The sequence below is a fragment of the Excalfactoria chinensis genome, chromosome 16 (assembly GCF_039878825.1).
Source record: "Excalfactoria chinensis isolate bCotChi1 chromosome 16, bCotChi1.hap2, whole genome shotgun sequence".
Lineage (NCBI taxonomy): Eukaryota > Metazoa > Chordata > Aves > Galliformes > Phasianidae > Excalfactoria > Excalfactoria chinensis.
Window position 1 is genome coordinate 6,289,143 of NC_092840.1, and position 11,546 is coordinate 6,300,688.

The window sequence follows — 11,546 nt, forward strand, 5'->3', positions numbered from 1 at the left end:
CCTTGCACCAAACCAGTATGTAGAAAAGGCAGGGAAGTTCCTTTCAGCGGAAGAGCTGCTGAACAGATTTGAAATACCTCAGGAGCGTGGTTTTTGTTGACTTGTTTTGTTTGATGAACGTGTTTTAACTTCAGTACCCACTCTCTTCATCTGCACCCAGAAATGAGTGCCACGTGTGGACAGCTTTTCCTTAGGTGAACTTTCTTGTTCCCTTTCTTCATGGCCCAACTGAGATGTAAGACTTTACAAGGTAATGAACTTCCTTAAAAGGAAGAGAGTCTCATCTCTTTAGAAGGCCAGAGCTCAAGCTCAGAGCCCCTGGGAGGAATTTGCTCAAGCTACAGCTGGGGTGAGGGACGCAGTTTGCATCTCTGTGCTGTCCCTGCAGTCATTGTTAAAAGCAAGCACTGGGTAAGAAAGCATCTGACATTTAACAAGCAGTGCTTTTGGTGTTCATGGGGCCTCAAAGAAGCTGTTTGGGGTGTTCAGGCTGGTTGGAGTGGGCTGGATATGTCAGCTGGGGCATGGGGAAAGGAACTGCAGCTTCAGGCACTGTCAGACTTGTGCCTGTACTACAGTGAGCCTATCTTGTGTGGCCAGCTGCAGCCTATGTCAGGCACTTTTCTTTCCATTTTTACTCTTTTTAGATAATGTGATACATGAAAGATGTGAGAAATAACTCTTTGTTCTCCAAAAATCTCTTCTAGAGCAGCTATCCTGTGTGTCCTTTGTACAGAACTGGTTTTATCTAAGCTAGCCTTGTGGGATACTGACCTGTACTCTTTTATACATAATGATTTGGTGCATGGAAATAATTTTAAGAAGCTCGTTCCTTTAGTGGATAATCTTTTAAGGAAGTCCAGTTTGCCTATGTGAAATGACTTCTGTAAATGTTGATGTTCTGAAAGACATTGCTATTGCTTTGCTTCCTACCATTCAGGTCTTTTAAATGTAGTTATCCTCACCATCTTACTGGATCTGGCAATAGTTTTGAAGTTTGTTCACTGGTCAGTTCTTGAAAATAGGCTTCAGGGCATCTTTGGATGATGGCCACCATTGGCAGCACTGAGATCCTTACCAGGGAAATAAGAAATTACACAATATGGTTTCTGCATAGAGTTCTGCTTGGTTTCTGCTGCTCTGACCTCTTAATTTCAGCTCCTTTGCTGGGTTTGGTAGCTGATTTTGATGTGGATTGCACTTCTGTAGAGCTGAATTCAGTGATAAAATGCATCTGATATTTGTGCTCTCCTCAGTACTGCCCAACTTGTCTTCACTGTGTGTATCTCCACGTTAGTTCAGTTACACATCTCCTGCTGGGAACAGAAAGACGCAGCAGGTCTCCTCAAGGAGCATTTCTTGGGGAGAGGAACATAGAGCATGAAGGTGAGAGGCGCTGTGTTTGTGTTAGAAGTGAGACAGCAAGAGGCTCTGCAGAGCTGTTTTGTCCTTTGCCTGATGCTTTCCTGGTGCTTTCTTGCTTACTGAATGGCCAATTGAAAAATGTACAAATATTGGATAATCTGTGGCTTTGAAATATTTTTTGCCTTCCTTTCTTGTCTGGTTTGTAGGGAGCTGTTTTGATGAGCAGGGACCAAGTCATTAAAAAGTTGTTGATCTTGCTTTAGTTGTGCCTTTGTAGGTGGATTTCTAGAGACCATTTTACAGGAGGCTCACTAAGTTGCTCCAGAGATTTCAGTGGCTTGTCACAGACTATTAATTGCAGCAGCTACACGTGGAAACCCTTTTACATTCCTAGAGCTAAAAGCTGACCTCTGGTTTGAGGTAATGTAAATCACTGCACCTATTTCAGACTTGCTGCACCACTTCTGATTTGTGTCCAGGATTTAGATAAGTGTGCAAATACCTGCTTTTGAAATACACTTTTAATATTAATATTGCTATTAAAACATACTTTGCAGCAGCATCTCTGCTCAGTTTAAGTGAACTTGTAGAGGTTGTTCTAATGAAGGCAAAACAGGAGAGGAGAAGCTGGGGAAATTACAATTCTACAATTCAAATAATAGAATTATTTGTTCTGTAAAGCTATGGATAAGAGACTCTTGGAATGTTAGGGAAGCTGTTGGTACGATACTTCCCCACCCTCCCCTATTTTTGGGGCACAGTTCCTCAGTTTAAGTGTTTTTCTGAGAGTGAAATTTCTCCTTGTGAACTTGGATTGTGTAATGTATCTGTTTCAGAATAACTCTGTTTATTATTCTCTGGGCTACAGGGAAATGAAGGATGAATTGCACTAATGGTTTCAGGGAGTACCACGTTATTTTGGGGCTCTTAACAGGCAGTGTGGCAGGATGTGGGAAGCCTTGAATGTCTTATGACTTGGCATTAATTTTCATGTACATTCAAAAACCTCTTGAATGGAGAAGAAGGTAACTTAGAGGAAGACATGCCAGCTCTGCGGCCAAGGCAGTGGAATGAGAGCTGGGGAAGGCAAATCTTTGGTAGCCTGCCCTTTGGCAACAAGTGGATCCTGCTGTGAGTTTATTACTTTGACAGAGATAATAACATCTGGCCTTTTTCAGAGTGCTGCATAATAACGAGGTTGAGAAAATTTTCCTGCTGTAGGAAACTGTAAGTTTCATACTGTAAAAATAATCTTGGTTTCTGCTGTTGGTTTTTGTGTAGTATTTGTAAGGAGGAGTGGTATTTTGAAAGCTGTCCAAATCTGAAAGTGGTAGGGATGCTGCTGCAAAATACATTTTAGTAGTGATACGAGGAACAGTGACTTCTTTTGCTTTTGATGCTTTTGGAAGTGTAACTGAGTGCTCTGTGTGGCAGGAGACAATGTGGTTTTTGCTACGTGTGTCACGCATCAGTACACTGAAGTGCAAGAATTCAGGGTTACAAGTGCATATGGAGTTCATCTGCACTAATAGCCTGAAACACTGGTGCAGATCACCGTGAAACCATTTGCTCAGGGAAGGTTTAGTAAAGCTTTCAGGACAGCAGGGTGGGATTAAGTTAAATGTGGTGAGCAGTTACTTTATAAAGGAGAGACCTCCATAATGGCTTGCACAAAGTCTCCATTAGATAAAAAGATGCCATATGCTTATAATCTATTAAGTCTGTGATTTTTAGTAGTGTTTGCAACTTTATAGCAAACCAAACTGCAGGGAAAGGAGTGTTTGCACAGGGTAATTGTGTGTCAAGCACAGCGTGGTTGCTGTCTGAGACGGACTTTTGTTCTATAGTGTTGTGCTTTCAGATGCAACTATGTTTTTGTGTTGTTTCTCCTCCCATCTTGTCTTTTGTCCTTTCTATATATTCAAGCAGTTCTGTGTGTTCATGGAGCATAGAGCCCAGCACAGTGAAACTCCTCAGAAGCTGCAGCAAGCAGTTGACTGCAGAAATTAGACCCTGTATTTCTCTAGCAGGGGAAGATGGTTGTAACACAGCAGCTGCGCTTGGAGTCACTCCTTGTGCTCTGCTTCCCGGGTATGCTTACTAAGGCAAGAAAAAGCTACCACATCACTCTACCTTGCAAAAAAAACGCTGACAAATAAACAAAACCACTTCAAATTCTCATGCAATACAAAACCCCTGGAAGAAACTGTCACCCAGCAGTGAGCAGTGTGATTAGCTTTGGTCAGAAAGACAGATGAATGGTACCAGAACAAAGGAGGAACAGTTGCAAAGAGCACATTCAGAAGGTTGTTGTTTGCTTTGGTTGTTTCTCTTCCAGCACCATTGTCAGCAAAGCTAGCCACAGTCCTGACAAGCTGTAGAACTGGAAAGAGGAGTGCACGTTGTCACGTGCAGAAGTGTAGCTGCAAGCTGTGGAGAGGTTGTGGCACAAGATGTAAAAGCAATGGAGGGAATAGGCAACAGTTTAATTTTTTTAGGGTCTTTCTTTCCAGTTGCGCACTTGTTTTAGGAAGTGTTGCTGTTATTTTGGCTTTTCATGCTTTCTTTGGTTCCCTGGATTAAAAATAAAAAGGGGAGGAGGGGAGGGCAACATAGTGTGGCCCTTTTTGAAGTAGAACTGGGCAGGCCTCCTTGGAAAGGATCTTGTTGATATTAGCTTGCTGTTGGGAGACTGGTATGGCTGTAGCAACAGATGTGGTTTCACTTGTGTGAGTTTCACATTGCTATGTTTTTTTTTCCCCTTTTTTGGAGTTTCTTACCTTATTTGCTACTGTTTCAAGGAATTAAGAATTTCATGGTAGTGTTGAAAAGCTCACGTAATGGTGGCGATCCAGAAAATTCTGTAACAGGCCTTGAGGGGAGGGAGAGAAGCAACATTTTAGTGCAAGATGCTGACTTCTGCAAAAACTCCTCTGCTCTGATGTGTATACTGTGTGTCCCTGTAGCCCTTAAGTATACATGCACTGTATATGCTTTACACGGACTGTACTGTGAGCAATTTCCAGAAGAGTAGCATGGTGAGGTTAGCCAGGTATAAGGCCAAATAATTTTTTGGATGGTGGAAATAAAAATGGCTTGCAACAGCTTTTTAAAGAATATTTCAGGAAAAACTAAATTGTATGGATAAATTTGATCTCTCAAACCAGTCTATTTGACAAAACAAAGATGAAATACTGCTTTTCTCATGTGTAGTATCTGTTGCATTGTCAAACTAGGGAAGATGAACTGTCTAATTATGGTTATTTATAGACTTCTCTGCAAAATCTACACGAACGCAAGGTAAGATACTCAGCTATTTGCAAGATAAATATTTATTTTAGAAGGGGGAGGGAATATTTTTACAGTACAATAGAGATATAACAAAATTTTCAAGTGCAGATGGTGACTTGATGAAATGTATATTCTACGTCTGTTGTTAAATATTTTTCTTTTTCATCCTAGTTTCCACTGGCTCACTTGCTCAGCAGTATGCCCACCCTAATGCTACCCTGCATCCGCACCCTCCGCATCCTCAGCCTTCGGCTACGCCAACTGGCCAGCAGCAAAGCCAACATGCTGGAAGCCACCCTGCTCCTAGCCCCGTGCAGGTAACATCTTAAGGGAGTGAACATCTTTCAGTAGTTTTTAAAACACTCTACTGGAAGGAGTTGCATTAGTTTGTGACTGTACATAGATCTATCGATTCCATGAGAGGAAGAACTGTGAGGGATGTTGCCCAAACTACCTGTGTGTGATAAATCTCATGCAGGAACTGTCCAGCTTTTCATGTTTTCTAGAAGTGAAGATATATCATCTCATTCTTCTCTACTTGTAGCAGCCAAATGTGGTAGTTTCATGGCATAATTTATAGGATAAACAGGAAGGAAAACTTGTGGCAATCCCTTTTCCTCAGTAAGTGGCAACATAAGTCTGACCGTACGTTTCTCCATCTCCACAAGGGATGAGGTGCAGCTCGTTTCCGTGTTAGGTTTAAAGAAGACTCATAATTTTGTTGCAGTTTAATATGAGTGGATTTGGAAATATCAGATTAACACTGAGAAGGATTTTTCTCCAAGGCAGGCAGCTAAAAGCAAAATAGTACTTGTGATAATGCTGCATGCCATAGCTTCCTATTGGTGATGACTTTGAGCTGCTCTCGTTGCAGTTAGGCAGTACATGCTCTCGTTGCGGCAGTACCCTGAGGCTGTAGGGTCCCTTTGTGTTTGCCTGGCAATGTAGGTTCTGGTCAGCACACCCATTTTCCAGGCTCCTCTGTACATGACTGGTGCAAGGGAAAGATGAGCCTGGCACAATTGCAGTGAGTTTTCTGGTGACCACAGGTATGGGGATCCTTAGATTTGTGACTTGAAACACTGACAATGGGGAGCAGTTGTGCAAACTTTTTTTATTCTGGAAAGTATTGTAAACATCTCTCATGTGTAGACCATAACCTAACTCTAACTCTCACTGATGTACTGTCTCTTTTTTTTTCTTCTTTTTCTTCTTTTTTGCAGCATCATCAGCACCAGGCTGCTCAGGCACTCCACCTGGCAAACCCACAGCAGCAGTCGGCAATTTACCACGCAGGTCTAGCTCCAACCCCACCTTCCATGACGCCAGGCTCCAATACGCAGTCTCCACAAAATAGTTTTCCTACAGCACAACAAACAGTCTTCACCATTCATCCCTCCCATGTTCAACCTGCATATACCAATCCGCCACACATGGCCCATGTCCCCCAGGTAAACACAGTTTAACAACCTTCAAGACTAAATGTCTTAATGCCACAAAGATAGGACAGTCGGGCCTGCTGAAGTGATTTCCATTCTGTCACCTCTCAGCACAAACTACCTGTTGTGTTACTTAGGTTTCTGTTTGTACATTGCCTTTCTTTTAGAATTTTACAAGATATTTGGACCTCAGCTTCCAATACCCAGTGCATCTACGACTGTAGTTTAATAAAGACATCTTAAGCTGGCACTGCTACTGAAAGAAATTGAGCTCTCTTCCCAGTTCCCGATTCCCATTCTTGTCCTGCCCCCCTGTTCTGCTCACAGAACTGTTTGGCCATGCAGCAAACCAGACTGGGGACTTGATTCAACTGAAGTGTGCCTCCCCTCCCCCTACTTTAGGCTTCTTCTCAGTCAAATCAGTTCACTACTCGGGTTCACTGCATGATCACAGGAAGAGCTGGCGTAGAGAAAGGTTGGAGACGAGAGCTGGGTGGAAGAAAGCTGAATTGCTGCTTTTGGTGGCAGTTGCAGGCTTTGTGTTGTAGCCAAATTTGTACAAGTACATTCAGTAAAGGACAATACAGATGGTTACTGGGCAGTAGCAAGGCTGCACTGCAATGGGAGATTGATGAGATTTAGTTCAGATGATTTGCAAGACAATCCTTGCTAAAAGAGAAAACTGCGTGTGTGTGTGTGTGTGTGTGTGTGTCTGGTTCTAAGTGAACTGCGTGTGCAGGAGATCCCCAATGGTTGTTGGGCAACTTAATGACAGTCTTTGCTATAGGATCAGAAACCCACTTCTCTTAACTGGTCTCTTGTGGTCAGCTCACTGAAAAAAGGATTTGGGGAAGGGAAGCACATGACTGATTAATCAAGAGCTCTGCGTAAAGCAGCGCTGCATAGATTTTCAGATGTTTACTAAATCTCATGGATTTGGTAAGCTTTGTCAAGGAGCAGACAATTAATCTGTAATTTGCCTGCACAACTGCTTCTTCAGATCGAGTTCTTGGTGCCTGGCTTATTCCTTCTCATATAGGTTAACAAAAGCTGAGATGTCATGACCTAACTGCAGGTAGGGAGGGTAGTCAAGTAGGACCCTGGTCCCATACTGAATTCTGGTAAAATCTCCCTGGGACAGCCAGTTAAGCAAATTAATTAATAGTTTTTTGTTTGTTTTTCTTAAGAATTGTTTTACTGATGTTGAGTTTATAGCTTTTTAATTCTGCTAGGCTTTTTTCTTTTTGCATTGTGGGAGGATTAAGAGAGGTTGCCCAAATGCAACTACTGCTGTTGTGGCACCTCGCCACGTCCTCCCAGGCTGATTTCTGCCAGAAACAGATACTTGGCTTATGTGAGCTATTGCTCTGCTCTGGCGTGGTGGCACTGGTGTGAATGCCTAGGTCTAAGAGCTTCTTCAGATGCCTCAAGATACCACCTGCAGCCCTTTAGAAGGGTCTTGTTGGAAGCTTGCGGGTGAGTGGCATGCTCAGTGCCGTGCCTTGAAATGTGAAACACATTTGTTTCAGAGGTAACTTAAAGATAAGACCATACAGGAGTTGTGCTGTACACATCGTGGCCAGACCTGTGCCTGCGCTGCAGGATGTGGCCATTGTCTTCCTTTTGTGTGCCAAGCACTTCATAAGCAAACCTTGCTAAAGCAAATCAGATGCAAGTTTTAGCCAGAACTGACTGCTCAGTCAGGATTTTTAGCAATTGCAGGCAAAGCCTGCTTTACCCTTGGTTTTCAACATACGCAGTCTTTTCTGCTGTAATTTTTTAGGGTGAAAACTACGATCCGTAATCCAAGATATTTATACCAGACTAACTGACTTTGAAATGAAGTAGTTCCCTCAAAAAAAAAAATAAAATAAAATCACAATAATAAAAAAATCTCTAATGAAGGAATAACTACAGCTCTGTAAGAAGTTTTAAATGTGTGTAATTATTCCATGGTGGGGAAACTAATCACTGGATTTAATAGTTTCTCAGCAGTGCGATTTCCAGCTGCTGAGTACCATTGTGAAATATGTAGTAGGAGTTTCAGTTAGGCAAACACAGGGGATCAGTTGAATTTCCCTTTAGGTTCTCAGATGAATCGAGCTGTTAGACATATCTCACTTGAGAAGCAGTACTTGAACATTCATTACAATGTACTGTCAGCTTCCAATTTGCAAAGCGTTTGAGCCACAGCGAAATTTTTTATCCGGTGTGTGTCTGTATTGAATCCAGCTGCTATACGAATAGCTGCTTCATAGTTACGGCTGCTGTAATAGCATGTTTGTCAAAGTGAAAATGGTGCCCATCCTGAAAGGTGTTTTTGTTTCACAGCCTTATCTTCTAAGCCCTTTTTAGAGCAAGAGTGAGATTTGAATTGCAGTTCCTGCCTTTAAAGGCTTCTTGAGTGCTATTAATACAGTGCAAGTCTGATAAAGAGTTTGAGGAATGTCTGTGATGAGTCAAATAACCCTTTTGTCTTTAAGAAATAAAATTGTAGCCACTACCTGCTATCTGTCTTTACTGGCCTGTGAAAGTCGTGAGGCTGCGATTGCTGCACCATAGCGCCCTGTCAATGGGATCTGGTAGAAGTACAAAGCAAACCTTAGATGCAGATAATTTGTGTTTTCCAAGACAAACTGACTGAAAGCTCTTGGAATTCCCTATGCTGTTGTGCTTTTAAGAAACCAGTGTTTACTCGTTTTTTTTTTCAAAACAACTGACAATCTCTAGAGTCATGAACTGCTCTGAGCAAAAGAAGTCAACCGACAAGTTACTGAACTGGTTTGCCAGAAGGTGATCAGCCATAATGAAGATTAATCTCCTTTTTTCTGCTGAGACTTAATTATGATTGCTTAGATTACATGAGGGCCTTAACTGTGATGAGCTTAACTGGAAACAGAACAAAGCTGACCTAACAGCATCAAGGGATGAAATCACTCATCTTAGAATGACTGCACAGATGAAAGACAGTGTGGGCACAGGTCACTCTCGAGAGCGTTCCTAGGGCAGGGAGCCATGAAAGAATGTGGAGCTGTGTAATGAGAAGGGAGGAAGGGATGCCAGATCTCCAGTGCGTGTGAGGTTCCTATCTGCACCCAGTGCGTTCTCTGCATAGGAAGTGCTTTGATCTTGGTTACTAACAATAATGTTTTGAAGATTTGTTGCTGAGGTTTGAAAAAGATATATATCCCTCTGTTTAACGCTAGCAGTCTCTCCCAGTGTGCACTGTCCAAATTATTGCTAAAATTCAGAATGTGACTCGGAGCCAGCAGTAAGGATTTGAGCCTTTTTTTTTAAAAGTTATTATTTTAGTTGTTATTATTAATTTTTTTTTAATCCCTTTGTAGCTAATCTAGTTAAAATGGAGTAAATCTCTGGATTTACTGGTAGAGCTGGAGAAAATTTGCTAGTCATGTGGCCAGGAGAGATGCCTCCTTGTGACCATTATACTAAAGAGCTCTTTGTTTCAGGCTCATGTACAGTCAGGAATGGTTCCTTCTCACCCAACTGCCCATGCTCCAATGATGCTAATGACGACACAGCCACCTGGTGGTCCCCAAGCCGCCATCGCTCAAAGTGCACTACAGCCCATTCCAGTCTCGACAACAACACATTTCCCCTATATGACGCACCCTTCAGGTGAGGAGTGTGTGCCCGGGAGACCTGCACCGTAACTGAGCCAGGTCACAGTAGCGAGGAGAACTGTTACAAACCAGATACGGGGAAGAGAATAACAAAAAAAAAAAAGCCAAAAAAACAAAACAAAATACAAATGGAAGATGTCCTTTTAGATGGCAGGCTGCTGATGGCAAACTATTTGTGCATTTAGTGTTTGTACTTTGCCAGCCCAAATGCAAGCCTAGCTAAGCATGCCAGATTTAGCTAATGTAGCAAAGACCTTGTTTTTGTGTAGCTGAAGTACAGAACTGGATAACTGTGCAGACGCTGGCACGGTGGGGCTGTGTTCTTCCAGGTATTGCCATGGTTTTGCTGTGGGGAATGGACTGTCTGTGTAGCCTGCTCATAATGATCCGGGGGGTTGTTAAATTTAAAGCGATCGGTCCCAAGGACAGGAGTGACAATGTTGCTTGGGGGTAGCACTGTTAGACTTCTAGCGACCGAAGTAAAGTGACAATTGAAGTCTATTCTTAAATTCGGAGTAATATTCTGCAGCTTTACTTTTGGGGAAAAGTAGGTGCTATATGACTTCTTTCCACTTTAAAGTTACTTAGGTGTCTTTATCATTATTTGTTTCCGAACAGCCTCTGATGTTATGTCTTGGGGAATGTGTGAGCAGAACAAGCTGCTTTGTGAGGGTTTAGGGAGGAGAGAAACATCCGAAGGACATCTTGATATGCAGGGTATTGTTTTGTTCTTTAAAAAAAAAAAAAAGAAAAGAAAGAAAAGGAAAAAAGATGAAAAAAGAACAGAAAAGTTGAGCTCAGTAGTTGTCCTGTGACCACTTTACTAGCAAACTGTTGTGTGGCTTGCCAATCTATTATTTACATTTGAACTTTTTTTTTACAGTACAAGCCCACCACCAACAGCAGTTGTAAGGCTCATCTGGAATAACTGAAAGGCTGGATACCTTTTGTAGGCCAAATACCCTCCTTCTACTGCTTCTGCCAACTGGAAGCACAGAAAACTAGAATTTCATTTTATTTTGTTTAAAAAAAAAAGAAAAAAAATTGATTTCTTGTAACATCCACTAGGAATGCTAACAGTTCATCTTGCAGTGGGAGAGATTCGGACTGAGTAGAGGCATTTAGGAACTTGTGGGCTATTCCATAATTCCATGCACTGTATCTGAGTCCTGCAAGTGCCCCAACTCTGCTTGCTGAAAACTGGAAGTTATTTATTTTTTAATGACCCTTCAAAGTTATGAACTCATCAGCTAGCAAAAGAAGTAACAAGAGTGATTCTTGCTGCTATTATCACTAAAAATCAAGACTTGGAGATCCCTTTTACTTCTAACTAAACTTGAAACAGGTTCAGTTTAAAAAAAAAGAAAAAAAAAAAAAGAAATTCTAATCGTCAAACTGATGAATTATTATTTATAAATCACGTTTGATGAGATGATCACTATCGTGAGACAGTGATGTAACTTTTAAGTTAAGAAAACTTTTACTTTGTAGATAATATAAAATAAAAACTAAAAAAAAAAATTAAAAAATAAAAAAAGTTTTAAAAACTGACCTACGTATTGTTTGTGTTTTGCTTTACCAGCATCTCTCTTTAATGTCTTCTCCAGCTTTCATACCTGTGGAACTCCATCAGGTGTATGTGGCTTGCAGGGCCACAAGATACAAGTCGAAGGGTTCAGAGCAGAAGTGTGAGTGCAGGCTTTAAAGAGTTGCCTCTGTTCAGGTCCATTCCCCTCTGGTTGCTGCGCAGAAGATGTCACAAATACATGAGATGAATGTAAGTAAATGCAGGTGGGCAGCAGGGGGC

At 41.7% G+C, this 11,546-nt stretch overlaps 1 protein-coding gene across 14 annotated transcripts in view; it reads left to right on the forward strand.

The window, feature by feature from the left end:
* Positions 1 to 11,290, forward strand: part of ATXN2 (ataxin 2) — a 49,414-nt gene extending 38,124 nt beyond the window's left edge. For 8 of the 14 annotated variants that reach the window (XM_072350704.1, XM_072350707.1, XM_072350705.1 and 5 more), the window contains 4 exons: positions 4,828 to 4,973; positions 5,880 to 6,107; positions 9,566 to 9,734; positions 10,623 to 11,290. In XM_072350704.1, coding sequence (XP_072206805.1) covers positions 4,828 to 4,973; positions 5,880 to 6,107; positions 9,566 to 9,734; positions 10,623 to 10,651 — 572 coding nt within the window. In that variant the 3' untranslated portion in view covers positions 10,652 to 11,290. Of the gene's footprint in view, positions 1 to 4,827; positions 4,974 to 5,879; positions 6,108 to 9,565; positions 9,921 to 10,622 lie in introns of those variants that run through there. The other 6 variants (XM_072350706.1, XM_072350702.1, XM_072350698.1 and 3 more) reach the window with 2 other exon arrangements.
* The last annotated feature ends 256 nt before the right edge of the window (positions 11,291 to 11,546 follow it).